The sequence below is a fragment of the Drosophila pseudoobscura genome, chromosome 2, assembly GCF_009870125.1.
Source record: "Drosophila pseudoobscura strain MV-25-SWS-2005 chromosome 2, UCI_Dpse_MV25, whole genome shotgun sequence".
NCBI classification, from domain to species: domain Eukaryota; kingdom Metazoa; phylum Arthropoda; class Insecta; order Diptera; family Drosophilidae; genus Drosophila; species Drosophila pseudoobscura.
Window position 1 is genome coordinate 31,597,206 of NC_046679.1, and position 19,746 is coordinate 31,616,951.

The 19,746-nt window shown below is 40.3% G+C and overlaps 1 protein-coding gene and 3 non-coding genes across 9 annotated transcripts; all 4 read right to left on the reverse strand.

Moving 5' to 3' along the window:
• Positions 1-196: 196 nt before the first annotated feature.
• LOC6898013 (U6 spliceosomal RNA) lies at positions 197-303 on the reverse strand. Its single transcript, XR_053422.1, has one exon. It is a non-coding gene; the product is annotated as a U6 spliceosomal RNA (small nuclear RNA).
• Positions 304-912: 609 nt separating this feature from the next.
• On the reverse strand, positions 913-1,019 carry LOC6898014 (U6 spliceosomal RNA). Its single transcript, XR_053423.1, has one exon. It is a non-coding gene; the product is annotated as a U6 spliceosomal RNA (small nuclear RNA).
• Positions 1,020-1,319: 300 nt separating this feature from the next.
• Esyt2 (extended synaptotagmin-like protein 2) lies at positions 1,320-16,581 on the reverse strand. Of its 6 annotated transcripts, none has more exons than XM_033377144.1 (11): positions 16,280-16,347; positions 9,228-9,331; positions 6,316-6,832; positions 5,707-6,258; positions 5,476-5,646; positions 4,795-4,892; positions 3,220-3,268; positions 2,977-3,153; positions 2,490-2,921; positions 1,933-2,436; positions 1,320-1,656 (listed from the first exon to the last, which is right to left on the reverse strand). In XM_033377144.1, exons 2-11 carry the CDS (start codon positions 9,266-9,268, stop codon positions 1,567-1,569), a joined length of 2,631 nt encoding a protein of 876 aa, XP_033233035.1. In that variant the 5' UTR covers positions 9,269-9,331; positions 16,280-16,347; the 3' UTR covers positions 1,320-1,566. The 6 variants fall into 6 exon arrangements, with proteins under 6 accessions (XP_033233035.1, XP_015038449.1, XP_033233034.1 ...); XM_015182963.2 differs by lacking the exon at positions 16,280-16,347 and adding an exon at positions 9,891-10,038; XM_033377143.1 differs by lacking the exon at positions 16,280-16,347 and adding an exon at positions 9,818-9,875.
• On the reverse strand, positions 1,708-1,814 carry LOC6898015 (U6 spliceosomal RNA). Its single transcript, XR_053424.1, has one exon. It is a non-coding gene; the product is annotated as a U6 spliceosomal RNA (small nuclear RNA).
• Positions 16,582-19,746: the final 3,165 nt, after the last annotated feature.

Genomic DNA, 19,746 nt, shown 5'->3' on the forward strand with positions numbered 1-19,746 from the left:
TAAATGTTATGTCTAAATAAACAAACGTTGGATGTATGTGTGTCAAAACGAAACCAATTGTCTATATACACATATATATACGCATACAAAATACATACCAAATTGATGATAAATAATAAAACAAACAAAAAAATGCCTACAAAGCAGCAAAACCCTAAGGAAATTCTGTTTTATTTATTTCGGGTTTATATGGGCAAAAAATGTGGAACGCTTCACGATTTTGCGTGTCATCCTTGCGCAGGGGCCATGCTAATCTTCTCTGTATCGTTCCAATTTTAGTATATGTTCTGCCGAAGCAAGAACGAATGTATTACGAAAAAGTCCCTATATATACTGTACAGGTGAGGAAAAGGCACTTGGGAATTCCAAGCAAAGAACAACAAATTCGGTCGCCATCTGTTGTTCATTCTCGTTACGAGCAAAGCTGAGTATCCCCATCTATCGTTCACTATGCTTTGCTTTTGAGAGAAGGAAATGCCCAACACCAGTGTTATTTATGACAAACTAATTTGTTTCTTTTATTATTCCTAAAAAAAACTTTTACCAACAAAAACAATCTAAATTATTATAAAAAAAGAAAAAGAACAAAATAGTTTCTGGATTTTCATATTAATTGATTAACAATAGTCTCCATTGGTGGGATTTGAACCATCATTCATTGGAATCAATGTTTGAAAAATAAAATGTCTGTGGGGTGTTAGCAAATAAATAAAGATTTAAATTAAATAAACATTTAAAGCAATGTGCAAGACAGTATTTTTTTAATTTCACTTAATGATTTTAGCGACAGATTCTCACTCTTCTCAAAATTCTTGTTTAAATGCCAGCCATGGCTGTGGCAGGTCCACAGATAGAAATGTCTCCTTGTAGCTATAAAAAGCAACAACAAATTCCAGTTCAGGGAATGTGCAAAAAAATGTGGAACGCTTCACGATTTTGCGTGTCATCCTTGCGCAGGGGCCATGCTAATCTTCTCTGTATCGTTCCAATTTTAGTATATGTTCTGCCGAAGCAAGAACGAATGTAGACCAGGAAAAACTCTATATATACTGTAAAGGTGAGGAAAAGGGACTTGGGAATTATAAGGGGTTCCACAAAACACGGTAACCATCTGCGTTCCTTTTAGCCTTTTCCTAATTTTTGCAATTTATAAAAGAAAACTAGTTTACGGGCTATACGCATAATTAATATTATTAAAAAAATGAAAATAAAAATATTAATAGTTTGGAAATGGAAGCATCCTTAGTGGGTATTGAACCTGCTGGAAAGGAAAGGAAGTGCACTTTTGGCCCTTGTAAAGGTATGGAAATGAAATGATGCTTTGTTGAAAACACAGTTCGATTTATTTGACTACAATAAATGGATAGTTATAAATATAGAGGCACGACTAAGAGATTTTAGTTTGGTTTCGACCCGACCAAAGGTTATAGTACAAATAAATTATACACAACAAATACAAAAGGCGTGCAATTGGTAAAAAAGTGATTAGTTCTTGTTTGAGTTGAGTTGAGTGGATTGATTGTGCTGTTGTGTGGATTAGACTGCCCCGCGTCTTGATGCTTCACATCACTCGTGCCGCATCTCGGGCTGCAGGTCGAACCATGTGTTCAGACCCGCTGGCGTGGTAATCTCACTGTCGTCCAGAGGTATTTTAAGCTAAAAAAGATAAAAGGAAATTCCAGTTGAGGGAATGCAGCAGAGAAGCAAAAAAATGTGGAACGCTTCACGATTTTGCGTGTCATCCTTGCGCAGGGGCCATGCTAATCTTCTCTGTATCGTTCCAATTTTAGTATATGTTCTGCCGAAGCAAGAACGAATGTAACACGAAAAAGTCTCTATATATACTGTACAGGTGAGGAAAAGGCACTTGGGAATTGCAAGGAAATGGAGTTCGGGGTGGTTCCATTAGGGGTTGTTGTTAGGGGTTCTTACCATGCCAATGATGGGACTGCTGCCGGACAGAAAACCCTTCTGTGTGCAGACCGTCACCTCGAGCTCCGTCTGCCTGAGCTCTGCTATTGAAATCAGGTACTCGAATGAGGCATCGTAAACCGGATTGCAATTGTCCTTGATCACGCCCGTCTTCCGTTTCGACTCCTTGGTGCGTCCCGGCAGCAGATACAGCTTCACATACGGATCGGGTATGTTGCTGGGGTCCCGCAGCGGTATCTTCACGATCTTGTGCAGGGTCACGTCGAGCTTCTGCCTCTGGGCACTGTACCGTATGGACATCTGAATGCGTCCAAGGCCGTGCTCGCCAGCCGTTGAGCTCGTCTCGGGGAAGCGATGGGTCAACACCGAGGCGGCCAGCTCGCTAATCGGCTTCTCGCTGGACGTGGAGGCAGACATAGCCGGTGAGATTTTCATGGGCACTGCCAGCTCCTCCTCACTGATGGGTGACTCTGTGGACTGGCGTTTGTTAGGTGCTTGGGGATCCTGTGTACAAGGGATAGAAGTTGATGCTTTTGGAAACTCTCGCTGGGACCCACCTTGAAGGTTGGAGGTGCCACCACAGCCACATCGGGTGTCTTGACAGAGCTGCTGCGTGTGAGGGCCGCCACCTGCTCCAAAGCATCGGATTCCTTGTCGATTTCGCCCGGTTTCAATATCCGCAATGACAGCGACATATAGAGCTTGGATTCTGGGCCAGATTTTTGGAGTTGGAAGGGCTGCTGGATCACCTCCATGTTGAACTGCTTGAGCAGGGTACTCAGCGTGTAAGTATATTGACCGATATCGTTGCCTGTCTTCTGGTCGTAGATCTTGATGTTCAGACTCTCGTTGTCGGGATTGCTGACCAGGAAAGTGAAGCCCTGCTCCCACACGGGGGAGTCGTCCCTCATGATCATGGCCGTCTGCTGTTTCTGCTTGTTGAGGCTGCACACCAGATAGGGATCGGGCTTGGAGCTGGACCGAGCTTGCTGTGGATGCAACGTATATCATGATCTGTGGGCTAAGGAAATGGAGTTGTCTTACCTTCAGATGCCTGGCCGAATCGATGAAAACGCTGAGTACTGCCGAGCTCATGGAGGTAACCCGCAGGAGCTGGGTTTCCAGAAGGATCTGCTGCAAATCATTGGGATCAGCGGTTAGCTTGTACCACTGCAGGCGGACATGCAGCAGACCATGCTTGGCATCCTCTAGTGTCAGCCACTGTTGAATAGTTTCGGGGGATTACTAAGGATCACCCAAAGGATGAGTTATTCCGGATTTACTCACGCTATCCACAACGCCTTTTTTGATCACGCTGGCTATATCGATGCTGGCTCTGTTTTTGATTGAGTGACAATGAGGATTAGTTCATCGAAAAAATATAGTAAAAAATTAGCAAAATGAAATGAAAAAATTTAGTGTTTAAAATTCATAGCGGGTCATGGGTCAGAAAGTCCCCTGAAAATCAAACAGTTTTCTGTATTCTTGTGCTTCGTATTGGAGGGGATTTCAGCGTGTGTGTCTGTGTGTGTACTCATTCGGTATGGAATCAATCAATCAATCAATGGGTTGCCTAACCTGCCGAGCGACTCATCATCACTAGTGCGGTCCCAGTCAAAGAGTCTGAGCACGAGTATGGCATGCTGCGAGACCTCGACCGCAGCCTGTGCTCCGTTCGCACGTTCGAACAAAAAGCAATGTAAAAGACATTTTTTCGCATTAATATTGGGGTTAGTTCCAGCGCAAACTCTAACAAAAGTACACGTTCATCGAACGGGTGGAGATATTTACAGGTTCGGCGGTTCTAAACTACAAAAATGGTCAAAGGCATGCTTTAGTCAGTGTTTTCTTTGTTTTTTGGGGGGTGGGGGGTGTTCATATCCGTGTCTCGTGGTTAGAGTGTCTGTGGGTACAGGGTGCTCCAGCCTGGGCTGCTCGTGGTGTCAAAGGGCATGCAAGTTGTAGTCCGTTTTGTGAACGTGTTGAATATTTCGTTTGTATCTCGGATATTGCAGTTTCCGTGAAGTGTTGGATTTTTCGATTGTGCTTTAAAGTGTAGTGGAGAAACTACAATTCCAAAATTAGATAAGAATGGTTTAAAGTCTTATCTAAGAAAGTTATACGTCAGCAATTCTCAAGAATTAAGGAATTCGTAGGAGGGAAGAAAGTCTAGTCAGCAATTCTTAAGAAGGCTATTTGCAGATGCTACTGTTAACGCAGTCCTAAATAAATGGGACCCAAATGGATCTATCTAAATATTCATATTGCCACTAAGGACAATTATCCAGGAATTCTTCTCAGAGCCTGAATATTTGGCTCAAATCAGGCTTAGGAATATCTTTAAGAATCGATTCAAATTTCGAATAATTTGAGAGACTATGGGATTGGCTGTGAAAAAAGCAATTTCAGTACTAAGTGGCAACGCCCGGCTCACTCGCTGTGTGCGCTCGCGCTGATATGAGTCGAATATCGAGCGGCGACGACGGCTACGAAATAACACTTTTTTATATAATGGAGAAAAATAAAAATCCACTGCTATTAATGATAGAGTTCTTAGACTTTTTCTGATAAAATATGACTCAATCCAAGTTTTTTTTTTAAGTTCTGAATACTTTATACTTTTATACTTTTATATTCCTTTAAGATGGTTTTCAAAAATAAATTGCAAAGAAAAACCAAACCAACCAACCACTTCCTTCAACGGAAACCGCCTCATCCGTTGATGGCTCATCACTCTTTAGTGTTTCAGGCGCGTGCTGGTTAGTATTACATAAAATATTCCAGGCAGAATTAAAAAAACAAAATGGCATAAAAGAGAACGGCAAATATAAGGAAAATTCAGTTTCATGCGGCAAATACAACCTGCCCAATACATCATCGTTTAGTACACCTGGCATTGTCTGATCATAGTCCCACAAAGAAAACCCAATTAAGTGGCCTATGGTGGTAAAAATACACGCCTAGAAGAATACATACATATGTTGTGAGAGTGTGTGGGTGGTATAGAATAGAATAGAAGATGTACATATATTGAATCCATAGTGTTGTAAGAGTATATAGTGGAGAGGAACCACTCTCCACATGCCACATGCATCATGCAACAGCTTTTCGGGCTTTAATCAACAACGAACATTACTCACACTGAGGGATTGGGGCGGGGCGCGTTCTCGAAACGAGGGTGAGGAATGGTATGGACTTAAGGTAACAGAAAATATGTGGCTTACCTGCCCAGGTTCTCGTCTTTCTTGGAATCATCCGAGTCCTTCAATTGTATCTCGACAAATTGACCCATTTCAATAAAAACGGGTGCCTATTGTTCAGGCGCAAGGAGCACGAGTATTCGAGTGGTAAAAGAATGGTAAAATCAAAATGGAAAATAACAGAAAGGCAAACAACGGCAAAACTACTCAGGAAATTGTGGCATTGTGTGTGTGTGTGTGTGTGTGTGTCATGCAGAAAATCGATCGAAAACAACAGCATCTACAGCTACAAAAAGCCAAGGCAACAAACGTTGGAGCAACAGGACTCCCCCACCATACGCACCTCACACCAGTAGTCCCACTTGGGATTCACATTGTTGTCGATGATCTGGGTCTTGAACTCCTGGGCGCCCACATTGATGATAGCATAGGGATCGGATTTGCCTTTGCCCAGGACACTGATGTCCTTCTTCATCAGATCCTTGGCCTCCACCACATGAATGCGCAGAATGCCCTAGGAAAAAATGACTTTTAGTGCATTTCCTTTTGAGAGAATCCCCCTTCTGTTAGTCACCTCTGGTTCGGGCATCTTGAGGGCCACCGCGGACACCTCTTCGCTCAGGGAAATGGGCAGCTTGTTGGGCAACACCATCACAGCGCCGATCTGCTCCACAATGATCCTTCTCAGCAGATCGCTGAGGCCCGGCATGTCCATGAAATCGATGACACCAACCAGATTGAAATCGATATTCGGATTGTTCAGAAAGAAGATCTGCAGACCACCCACCAGGGGCATCGAACGGATCAGGGGCTTCATTACGACACGCACCCAACCATGGATCTGGAAGTCCTTGATGCCGCCCTTCATGCCACCCAAATAGAAATTGATGTCGCAGTCGCTGGCATAGAAGAGATCCAGGTCCATGATGATCTCATTTCGGTCCACATTCTTGTCGTAGATCTTCACGCCCCCGATGCGGGGTGGTATGGTGCCCAGGATAATGCGATCGAAGCGAAAGCCGTTCATCTTGTAGTTCGACAGGGCCAGAGCCACATTCGGTTCGATGGTCTCCTTGACCAGCGTGCGAGTAAAATGATTGGCATTCGGCCAGACCTGTTTCAGAATCTGTAAGAAAAGGGATATCAAATATCTGTAAGCAATTTGGGTAATCGAAAGCCGCACCTTATTCAGCCATTCGCAGCGTTCTACATCGGGAAAATACACCCAGGCGGGCAGCTCATCAATTCGCGCCAGGATCACATCCTTCTCGCAGGCCAGCGCAGAGGCCTTGGCTATGTCCCGCTTCTTCGCCGAGGTCTTGCCCAGCTGGTCGCGTGCCACGGACAGGATGACCGGCGCTATCAGCCATGCCACCGACCAGCCCATGTATCCCACCAGATAGATGGAGCCCACAATGGCCACCTTTTTTCCAATGGTATAGAGTATGGAGAAGATGCTGTTCTCGCTGCTGCCGCTGGTGGCCACAGTTGTCGTTGCAGCCGCCGACGCTGCAGCCGCCTCCGTGGGCGTACCATTGCTGATGGGTGCGGTGGTGGCGGTGGTGGGCGTGGGCGTGGCAGCTGCTGCCACGGGCGTATCGTTCATTTTTCTGGGCTCGGCCAGGGGTACGAATGGTTCGTCTTCGGTTGGATTGGGCGGTTCTATGAAGTCAGCCAAGGGCACAGATGGGGTGTTATCGCTACAAAGAGAGGAAGAGAGAGAGAAGCTTTCGTTAAGTGTTTACCAGATATTTCCGATTGAAAAGCTTCCGAGAATGTGAGGCAGGCAGCTGATTCATTAGCATTTGCCGGCTAAGATGCCGCCGGCATCGAATGGCGATGATGATGATAGAGATGATGATGTCATACTGTGTTCGCCTCTGGCTAGAAATGTGATCTTGGAATGCCTCCCCAGTCGCTGTCTATACTATACATGAATCACATTTATGGAACACTCTTGCTTGTATTTTGTATCTGTATCTTTTGTTTTTGCTTTTGTTTACATAGCTTAATTTCTTTAATAGACCCTCGCATTACTCACACAACGAGTACCGAACACCGAGTGTGTGGGTGAGGCAAATTGACACAGTTTTACTAGTTTTCTGTTGGGGATACGCCACCCACCCACCCACTGGGGGGTTACCTGTTGAGTGTGAGGGGGACATGAAATTACTTTCATTTCATTTCACGAAAGGGTAAATGGACTTTCTCGGGAAGTTTGCTCGAAAGAAAATTAAGCTAAAAAGGAAGGATAAAGGCACCGAAGATTGAAAAATTACTGAAGATATTTTAATGGATTTAAAATAACTAATTTGAAAGACTGTTCGTTAAAGGTTTTCTTGGTGCATTCTTCATGCTGTTATTATAATTTTTAAAAGGAAATAAATTAAGATAGTCTTGTATTTAAATGGGAATTAATGATTGCTGATGACTGAAAGATTACTGAAGATATTTTATAGGATTTTCCTGAATGTTTTCCTAAAAAATTGCTTATCCTTCAGTTAATTTTTAAAAGGAAAAATTAAGATAAAGGCCTGTAATATTTTGAGTATTACAAATACAAACATATACATTAAATTATGATCTCATAATTTTGTTGTGTTCTTTGTTCTTTTCTCATTTAATTATTCTTCATCCATTCGATTAATTTTTAAAAGAAAAAACTAAAATAGGCCCGTATTTAAATGGCCTTTAATATTCTTAACTTTGAGAATTACAAATATATATATATTCTCTCCCATAATTTCACTGTGTATTTATTCTTCCGCAAAAACATTTGTTTTCTCATTTAATTATACTATTTCCGTTCATTTCATTTTTATCAGGAAAAATACAAATAGTCAAGCCTTCAAGTGGCCTTTTAATATTTTTAATTTTGGGACTAATCAAAGCCAAATAATTCTCCAGCAAATTACCATTTCTGTATTGTTTATTTTTATTTTCGTTAAATTATGTTCTCATAATTTCTCTGTGTATTTATTCTTCCGCGCAAACATGGCCATTATTTTCCTTCTGTTTTTTTTTTCTCATTTAATTATTCAGCGCTTCGGCAGCTGTTGACTTTATTCAAATATTCCCAGAAACAATTCCTCGCCTCATGTTTGCCTGCCTTTCATTTTCCTCCTTTTGTGGGCTTTGGGGACTCATTATAATACGAGTATTGCTAGCTGTAATTTCTCCCGCGCTTGTGGCTATACATTTTAGGCCCCGACCTTGACTCGAATAATCTGCTGCCAAGCCGTAACTTTTCCAAGGGGTTTCTGTTTCCCCACTCAAAATACATTGTTTTACGCTGCTGTTTAACGCTTTGTTTGCTGTAAACAACAAAGAAAAACCAAACATTTTCACTAAGCTAAATTCTGGAAGGGCTTTTTAGCTAGGGGTGCATGAAGGGCTGGGGCAGGGGCAGGGGCAGGGGCAGGGGCAGAGTGCTCGAATTTCGAGTGTTGGCAACATTAAACTTTTAACTGTTGACAAACGCGAGGGCAATGGGGAATTTCTCTGTTCTGTGCTGCTGGGCAGCACCTGTTGAATGGAGCCCCCATCCTCCCATTCAGGCCAGGCAGCTGCCAGAGAGCCAGAGAGTGATTTCAAGTCTGGTCCAAAGCTGTCTACCTTCGACTGGAGGGAGGGGCAGGCGGCTCTTCTTATTGCCAAGAACTTGAACCGAAATACGTTGTCTTTGTACCCAGTAATCGTAGAGCAAGAGGGCATATTCTGTAAATGTATACAATATTTGGAGCCCTCGCGGACCAATAGTAAGATTGCTATTTGGCTGGTCTCCTTTATTTTTGGTAGCCTTTTCCTTGGAGTCTCTTTAGCTGGGGTATCTTTAAGTCTGAACCACAGACTTGTAGTTCCTTAATAGGTTGTTTCTTTTTTTGTACACAGCTGAAATTTCGCTTGCCGTTCAGGTTTCTTACTGGTGACGTCGTCGTCTCCGTCGTGTATGTTGTTGATTTTGATGTTAATGCCGATTCTTTATATGAAACAAATGTACGACTGAGTGTGTGTCTGGAGCCATGTGGTTTGTATGTAATGCGCATAAATAAATGATAAATAAATAAATATAATTTCAATTAATTGTTGCATCACCTCATCGTTGTGGCTCTTTGGTTGGGGGTGGTGGTTCGCATTCACTTGTGTAAGTTATTTATTTATGTTTTATTTTTTTGAGAGAGTAATTTATGTGCGTGCATCTGAAACAAAAATTTCGGTGCTTAATTAAACAAATCGGTTGATAAGAAGGTCAGTCAGGTAAAAGTGTTTCGTGATGGAACCCATAAATGGAATGCATAAATAAATAACAATTGATTTAAGGTTAAAAGTCACTTTTTTCTTTTAGTGTATTCTAAAATGTTCGATTCCATTTTTTCCTTTGGCTTAAACGTTTTTCCAGCATTCCTTTCGATGTGCAATTTGTATCTTTGAACGAGAACGTCCTATATATTCTAGCCATATCTCTCTTTTGCTTGCAAAAATTCTTGTATTATAAATTCACACACGAAAACCGAAACGAACCGAAAATATATCCAACATTTGCATATACTCGAATAGAAACTGAGGGCATAGCGTATGCCCCCCCTATATTATATGTACAACGTACAAACATATACATATATAAAGCTGCCCCTATCGGAAACAAATTGGTGTATATTTTTTATGAACTTCTATTTTATACACACTTTTTTAAAAACAAAACCGGATTCTGATTACACATCCAAAGCAAACGAAAAACTGTGTGTGTTTCTTACGCACCCAAAAGACAACTGAAATATTTTATGGATCTGAGGGCCACACTCAATTTATTTTCAATTTTTTTTTCAACTGTCTGTCCCGAGCGATTTTCAGCGACTTTTTATTGTGAGCGGTGTTTTCAAATTGAATTCAATTCTCACTGAGCATCATCCCATCATTCGCACCCAGAACCAGAGGCAGTTTGAGCGAAAGCTCTTCGCGCGAAAGCTCTGCTACAAAAGCCACACACAGACGCTACACACACAGTGGAGTGGCTGCCAGTGCGGATTTACAGTGGAGTGTAGGGTGATAGAGAGCTTGTTGCCGCCATGAAAGCCACAGCAGTGGGGTCTGGGCATCACTGTACAGCCTGGTTCTGGGGACCACAACAGGGACATTGTTATCATTACCAGAAATTAATTATGGAATCAAAGTCCAAATCCCACAAATGGAGAGCCAGTTGTCCCTTTGTTTGGCCCATCTTTTGTTCGACAGTGTAATGGGATTAGCATGCCTAGGTCCTGGGTCAAGCAGTGGGTAATTGTTGTTGATTCTGCTTCTTCCATGGTTGACTCACTAGCAAATGAGATGAGAATCTTTGTGTGTCGCGCAATTAGCCAGCAGTTTGAGAGCCACTGTGGGGGCTTAGGCGCCACTTTTTTGGGTAATTCTCGCACTTCCACTTCTCGGCTTCAGTCTTTTTCATAAATATCAAATGGAGGTGTAACACATGACGTATGTGTAATAATCGTGCATTTTTAATGCTTCGAAATGGGAAATCGAAAGTTACACACAGGGGGAGTAGTGGTAGTAGTACGATTCAATGTGCCACAGAATAAGTAAGTCGACATTCCGACTGAAAGATATCCCATACGAAAAAAACAATGTAATAAATAATAAGAAACGTAACGCGGAGGAACAAAGCTGCTACAATAAAACTCAATTTATGGCCAGCCAGAACTGGGCCCTAGGCAGGATGTATGCTGAAAATTGTTTATTTGAAATTTAAAAGGAGAGAGCTATAAGAAAGAAGAACTAATTTCCTTTGACAGGGAAACATATTATTGTATGCTATTGTATCCGTGATAATTATCTTATCTATATCAGTTTTAGCAGATACACTTAGAGAAAAATGGGTTAGTAAAAAGAAACATACCTATATTTTAATAAATTATTCGGTTCTTAGATAAAAATATATTTAGATTTAATAGAATTTACTTTGATTTATAAATAAATTTATGAAAAAACTGAAATAAATTAAAATATTATAAATATTACTAAATATAGTAAATGAATAATAAGTAAATAGATACAGTAAATATTATTAGTAGGAAATATATTTAATCTTAATATGCACTTAATATGCATATAAATACAATAAATATTATTAGTAGGAAATATATTTCATCTTAATACGAATTTAATATGTCTTTAATTTAAATTTGAAATATATTTAATTTAAATAACTTAATTACTACAATATTTAATTTACATTTGAAATATATTTAATTTAAATAACTTAATTACTACAATATTTAATTTAAATTAAAATTAAATTAAATTTTAACTACGAAATATATTTAAATCATAATAAATAAATACAATAAATATTATTAGTAGGAAATATATTTCATCTTAATACGAATTTAATATGTCTTTAATTTAAATTTGAAATAAATATAATTGAAATAATTTAATTATTACAATATTTAATTTAAATATAATGAAAATTTATTAAAATACTAAATATATTTAAATCAAATCTTTAATATTTGTATTATTTTTTTTACTATTTTGCTTTATTTTCTACTATTTTTTTTTTAATCTTTTATTATTTTTTATTTAAGTGAAAACTCCTTATTATTACATTTTCCAATTGGTATGCATTTTTAAATTAAAGTGTAGGTATTAAAATGATTGTAGTCCCTTTTCTCTGGTTTTGTGGGTAGATAATGTTCATATATTGACCGTTCAACTGCCAAGCCTAATAACTTACAAATTATGGTAATGTACCCTAATGTTTGAGTGTTTTTATGAGGGTACAAATGCAAAAACTTTCCCTTCGTGGGCATAACACTTTAAGCTGTTAACTTTTTATACTTTCACTCGTCCTTTTAGTAGTATTAACACCAATGGAATGCGGGTATATCCCCCTGCACTTGACGTGTCTCCCTGTATGAAAAGAGCAAATCAAAAGCAAACAAGCCTTTACCAGAAAAAAAAAGAGTATCTTGCACATGGCCTTCAACACACACTCAACACTTAAACCACCTGCACACATATACTATATACATACACAGACATTGTCTGGCAGCAGGACAGGCATGGAGCTTCACAGAAGGACGTGCAGCGTGCGTTGACGTTGACGTTGCCGTTACCGCCGCCAGGCAAATGCAGCCAAGGGTTCTCGGATGCGGGTCCTTGTCAATTATCCGCATCCGTGGCTTATCCTCTGTTGGCTGTTCTCTGGATCAGCGGAAACACAGTCTCAATTGTTAATGACAACATTGTAAGCCTCGGGGAAATTTGTGAACTCGCTTGTGCATGTCGTCGGACATCCTTTTTTGGGTGTCTTGTCTCCTTGGCGTCTTCAGTTAATTGCTCTATAAATATTTTATTTGACCAACTTTGATTTTACTTTGGCATTATGTGCTACCTGCTGCAGGGTTTGGAACTCTGAACCCTCCTATGGCCCTACCTAACTGTGACAATTTCCAGCCCATCAACGACGACGGCGCCTTGGTTTTATTGAGCGAACAAAATATACAAATTGGAAATTTTTCTTTCTGTTTAGTTTTTTCGTAGCATCATTGGGTGTTGCAAGAAAATTGCGTCATACTCGCCTTTGATTTATGGAGCATGTCGTAGGAAAGGCAAGGAAAGGGGGGTTGGGGGATTAAAACCTGAGACCCAACGAAGGTATAGCAGATGTGGAGCAGCAGGGCACTGAAGAGGCATCATTGATTGCAGGCAAACGGGCTTTAGATACATTCAAAGAGCAGCAAATGAGGCCAGAATTGAATTAAATTCAATGGGTAATTCAAGTTCTTTCTGCTCTGTAATGCAATTAGACATTCTTGAGCAATTGGTTTGATTTTAAGATAGGCGTGTGATTGATTTCAAGATGTGAAAGGGAAAGGTTACAGAGTCACATCTCAAAGAGGATTAAATACACTATTAATTAAGAAATAGAAAAAACAGCCAGCCCTGAAGCACGCAAGGGGAGCCTCTACTTTAGTTTGCTTTCAGAGCCATATCTGGCTGGGACATCTTTAATTTTCTCGTAAATTTTAATCACTTGGCTGAATCACAGCTGAGCGCACGTTTCAGCCATTTCAATGTTTAGGCAAGAATGTCTGGCGACTCCCCAAAGACCTTAAAAGAAACCTGCTCGGTTCTGACATGTTAAAAGGTTGCTTTTTGCACACTTTTTGGCTCAAAGACTGTTATACATATGCAGATGATGTTAAACGTAAAATGGCTGCAGGGATACATATAAAATGACTGAAATAGAAGCCTCCACAGGCCTCCACACTAGAGTGCAAATGAAAGTTTTTCCATTAAGTTATTCCTCCCATAGCCTCAGTGCCATTATTGGGCTTTGATATCAGGCCAAAGCCAAACCGTACTACCTACTGACCATAAGTACGATACTAATGGAATGGAGTGGAATGTCTCTGGCCTTATGAATTATACACAAGTTGGACGGCACGCATCTTTTTTTCTTGTGTTGTGTTTGGTTATTGCCCCTGAAATGCCGACAATTCTCACCACAAAAATACCGAAATAGGGTAACACGCACGGAAATCGTTGATTGATGCAGTCAAAAACGAGGGGGAACGTTGTGAGTTGCTGCGTACACCGCAACTCTACATTTATACCCGATACTTAGTCAGTATGGCTTTCCTCGGCAGACGCCGACAAAGAGTGCGTGCGAGGGAGACAGAAAATCAGTCTGAGCGTGACGTCGGGCGCTGCGTAGCCATTGCAAATTGATTTGTTTCCTTTCGCTATAAAAATGATCTGATCTGATCCAGATTCAGCAATCTGATAGATATGGTCGTTATCTATGATTCTGCGTTTTTAGTTTTCTCAAATCTGCAATATTGTGGATGCAACAGATTTTCGTTCTTTGTGTGGGCGGAAGGAGGTGGGGCGAAATTTTGAGATATACGTTTTATAGTGAGATCTAACAGAAGTGCGGATACCAAATTTGGTTACTCTAGCCTTAATAGTCTCTGAGATTTATGAATATCCACAGATTTGCATTCTTTGCAGGGGCGGAAGGGGGTGTGGCGAAATTTTGAAACAAACTCGTCTCGGTCCGATATATTAGGAGTGTGGATACCAAATTTGGTTGCTCTAGCTTTTATAGTCTCTGAGATCTAGGCGCTAATGTTTTACTCTAAGCAAAGCCGCCTATGCTACGTGTGTGTTAGAGAGAGACAGGGCGAGAAAAAATGAAATTGTTTTCTTGATGCTGGCTATAATAATAATACGATCCAATTCAGATTCTGCAGTCTATAAGATATGGTCATTCTCTACGATTCTGCGTTTTTGGTTTTATCTTATCTTTAAAATTGTGGATGCCACAGATTTTCGCCTTTTGTGGGGGCGGAAGTGGGCGGGGCAAAGTTTTGAGATATTTTTGTAGCAGTGACATATCACAGAAGTCTGGATCCAAAACATCGTTGCTCTGGCTCTTATAGTCTTTGAGCATTAGGCGCTGAAGGGGACGGACAGACGGACAGACAGACATGGCTCAATCGACTCGGCTATTGATGCTGATCAAGAATATATATACTTTATGGGGTCGGAAACGATTCCTTCTGGACGTTACACACATCCACTTTTACCACAAATCTAATATACCCCAATACTCATTTTGAGTATCGGGTATAAAAAGAAGAAACACTGGAAGGCAGCAAAACTAGGAACATTATTAAAGAAAGTTCAAGGGGGTCAACGATTGCCATGTTGGAGTATCCAAAAGGTAAAATATAAATACGCAATTACTTGTTCTTTAAGACTGGAATTGTTTTAGTAAAAATTGGAACGGTCTTTTGCGGTTAAGGATCTGCTCAAATTGTGTAATATGGGGGAACTTTCCTAAGGGAATCCTACACGATGTATACATGATGTAGCACTTGTGTGTTTCAAACTTTATAATTTTTAAGCTCTTTTGAAACGTTGAACGATGCTCCAAAAGGAAGGGGGGGGTGGGTTGGGGGGGAAGGGTCTCTATTGGTACTTGGGCCTTGTCTGGGAAAATGCAGAATGATTTTCCTTTGAGAGTCTGTATTTCTTATAGCTTAACTCTAATTTGTCTTCGTTTGAGAGATTTTGAGATTTAATATTGGACAGTTGCACAGGACTAGGAATTGTAAATTCTTGTAAAAAGAAAGCGACTATATGGACTAATTGAAAAAACTTAAAATTCATCAAAAATACTTAAAAAATTTTACAACAAAAATTCAATAAAAATACACTCATAAAAATTAAGCAATCTTATAGAAAATTGATCAACTAAAATTATTTTTCTCTTAAAAATGAGCAATGGAAAATCTCTTTAAAGAGCAGTAAACTGTCCGGCACTGTACATATTTCTTAAATAATACCCCAGCTTGATATATTCTTTATTCAAAATAATTTCCTCTTAAAATTGGTGTCACTAAAAAGTTTTCCAGCTTAAATTTAACCAGCTTTAAGCGTATAACAAGGCCACCATTTGTTTCGAAACTACTTATTATGATCTCCCTCTCGGTCACCCATTATATAGGCGAGAGCATAAGGCCATTTCTCATGCTTTGAAAAGTACATATTCCTCTCTAGAGGAAAAAACTTTTACCAAAACTCAAAGACTACACTTCATTTTTAAGTCGACGTGTCACCAGCTTTAAGGAGAAAAAGCCAGGAACAGCAGCAGAAGTGAAAATTTCTCTGCTGGTGGCTGGTGGGAGGTCTTCTGTTATGTGGTCAACCACTAGACCCCGAGCCGCCCTAATGTGTCCACATTTTAATTACCCTTGATGTTGAGTTGCCACCAAAAGGGGGGAAAAAACAAACGCAGAAGCAACAAAATGTTGAAGGATTCATGGAAACGCTCACTGCTTTCATAAATATTTCAAATGCCTACTCGGTCCCCCTCCCGCCTGGTGACAGCTCATTCTGCCACTTGACATTGCACTGGGGTATGTGGTGTAATTTCCATGGCAGCCACAGGATACAGGACTCGACTCGCCCTGAATGTGCACGGATGAGACCAATGAGATGCGAGTGCGCCTCCAGAGGCGCGATAACAGCGAGAGACCTTTTCGCAGGTGGACCGTGGACCCCACTTAGGACCTTTGCATTTTTAATGCTGATTCTGCCCATCGCCTTCGCCTGCTGGCAGTTTGAGAGCCACTTGCCTGTATCTATGCGACAATGTGTCCGCCAATGTGTAACCAATGTCAATGGGCTGCCAAAAATAAATTCCAATTGTTCGGCCCGTTTTTGTGCCTTCTTTTATTTCTTTTGGCCCGGCACAGCACACAAGTCGCAGTATTGATTCGGTAAAAGTCGCGCGCGAATTTCCTTTACAGCCTTCCGCCGCTTTGTGGATTTCACATTTTCCGAAAAGGAGTTGACTGTTGTACGCGACTCGCACAACTGAACTGCGGCAAGGTGAAAGCGAAATTCTGTTGCCTCTTGCCATATCACTCATACGCAGTGTTTGACCTACATCCTGTAACCTATGTACGTGAGTGGAGGAGTGGCTGTAAGTGAGTGTAAGAGAGAGCTTTCGCATTGAGTGTGTTTTTTGTTTTTGATAGACTTTTGTTTACGTTCTCTGCTATTTTTGGCGCCAAAATAGAACAACTGTTGCAGTGTGTGTTTACACAGCGCTGCACGGGGGTTGGGGTTGGAATACACCGCCACACGCCACAGAACGCATATCTTACAGATGTTCAAAACAAGGCTAAAACAACATTAAATTTCTACTATTTTAGAAGAAACATTTTTCCATTTATACATATCTATTATTATAAATTATTATTTAATGTTTACTACAAATAGGATTTTTGTTATATTTTACTACTTAATTTATATAAATTATAAATTATATTAATAACTTAAATTAATTAAATAGATCTCTCAATGTAAATTTCATCAGTTATTACATGTCATGTCATGTAAAAAAACCTTCAGCTAGCTCTCTGGAAGTATAAAAGCTCTCTCTCTCTCTCGCTCTCGCCCGATTGAAGTGCGTGTAGAGATTGAGTTTGTGGGTTCTTACAGCAGCGAAAAGAGGGGAATGTTCTGAACATTTTGGAGACTAAAATTTTTCAGACGCACTACAATTTAATCAACCGAATCATCCACATTTATTAATGCGTAACTAAAGTCTAGCTAATCTGTTTTTAGGATTGCAGCCTTTAAGTATTTCAACCAATAAAAAATATAAAATGCTATATAAAATGGGGTTGATTTACTTAATTATAATCTTTGACAGTCTTCGGAAAATTTAAATTATTAGTAGAATATTTTTGTTTACTATTTGGCTTTATTTTCTACTATTTTTTGTATTATCTTTTTGTATTCTTTAAGTAAGTGAAAACTCTCTATTTATGCAATTTCCACTCCCGCAGTCAATCAATTGGTATGCATTTTTTAATCAAAGTGTAGGTATTAAAATGATTGTAGTCCCTTTTCTCTGGTTTTGTGGGTAGATAATGTTCATATATTGGCCGTTCAACTACCAATCCTCATAACTTACAAATTATGGTAATGTACACTAATGTTTGAGTGTTTTTATGAGGGTAAAAATGCAAAAACTTTAAGCTGTTAACTTTTTACACTTTCACTCGTCCTTTTAGTAGTATTAACACCAATGGAATGCGGGTATATCCCCCTGCACTTGACGTGTCTCCCTGTATGAAAAGAGCAAATCAAAAGCACACAAGCCCTTACAAAAAAAAAAAAAGAGTATCTTGCCTTAAACACATAGACAACACTTAAACCACCTGCACACATATACTATATACATACACAGACATTGTCTGGCAGCAGGACAGGCATGGAGCTTCACAGAAGGACGTGCAGCGTGCGTTGACGTTGACGTTGCCGTTACCGCCGCCAGGCAAATGCAGCCAAGGGTTCTCGGATGCACTTTCACCTTGTCAATTATCCGCATCCTCAATTCTCTGGATCAGCGGAAACACAGTCTCAATTGTTAATGACAACATTGTAAGCCTCGGGGAAATTTGTGAACTCGTTTGTGCATGTCGTCGGACATTCTTTTTCGGGCGTCTTGACTTCTTTGCGTCTTCATTTAATTGCTCTATAAATATTTTATTTGCCCAACAATGATGTTACTTTGGCATTATGTGCTACCTGCTGCAGGGTTTGGAACTCTGAACCCTCCTATGGCCCTACCATAAAACCCAATTCAAATCTAAACTGTGACAATTTCCAGCCCATCAACGACGACGGCGCCTTGGTTTTATTGAGCGAACAAAATATACAAATTGGAAATTTTTCTTTCTGTTTAGTTTTTTCGTAGCATCATTGGGTGTTGCAAGAAAATTGCGCCATACTCGCCTTTGATTTATGGAGCATGTCGTAGGAAAGGCAAGGAAAGGGGGGTTGGGGGGATTCAAACCTGAGACCCAACGAAGGTATAGCAGATGTGGAGCAGCAGGGCACTGAAGAGGCATCATTGATTGCAGGCAAACGGGCTTTAGATACATTCAAAGAGCAGCAAATGAGGCCAGAATTGAATTAAATTCAATGGGTAATTCAAGTTCTTTCTGCTCTGTAATGCAATTAGACATTCTTGAGCAATTGGTTTGATTTTAAGATAGGCGTGTGATTGATTTCAAGATGTGAAAGGGAAAGGTTACAGAGTCACATCTCAAAGAGGATTAAATACACTATTAATTAAGAAATAGAAAAAACAGCCAGCCCTGAAGCACGCAAGGGGAGCCTCTACTTTAGTTTGCTTTCAGAGCCATATCTGGCTGGGACATCTTTAATTTTCTCGTAAATTTTAATCACTTGGCTGAATCACAGCTGAGCGCACGTTTCAGCCATTTCAATGTTTAGGCAATAATGTCTGGCGACTCCCCAAAGACCTTAAAAGAAACCTGCTCGGTTCTGACATGTTAAAAGGTTGCTTTTTGCACACTTTTTGGCTCAAAGACTGTTATACATATGCAGATGATGTTAAACGTAAAATGGCTGCAGGGATACATATAAAATGACTGAAATAGAAGCCTCCACAGGCCTCCACACTAGAGTGCAAATGAAAGTTTTTCCATTAAGTTATTCCTCCCATAGCCTCAGTGCCATTATTGGGCTTTGATATCAGGCCAAAGCCAAACCGTACTACCTACTGACCATAAGTACGATACTAATGGAATGGAGTGGAATGTCTCTGGCCTTATGAATTATACACAAGTTGGACGGCACGCATCTTTTTTTCTTGTGTTGTGTTTGGTTATTGCCCCTGAAATGCCGACAATTCTCACCACAAAGGGTAACACGCACGGAAATCGTTGATTGATGCAGTCAAAAACGAGGGGGAACGTTGTGAGTTGCTGCGTACACCGCAACTCTACATTTATACCCGATACTTAGTCAGTATGGCTTTCCTCGGCAGACGCCGACAAAGAGTGCGTGCGAGGGAGACAGAAAATCAGTCTGAGCGTGACGTCGGGCGCTGCGTAGCCATTGCAAATTGATTTGTTTCCTTTCGCTATAAAAATGATCTGATCTGATCCAGATTCAGCAATCTGATAGATATGGTCGTTATCTATGATTCTGCGTTTTTAGTTTTCTCAAATCTGCAATATTGTGGATGCAACAGATTTTCGTTCTTTGTGTGGGCGGAAGG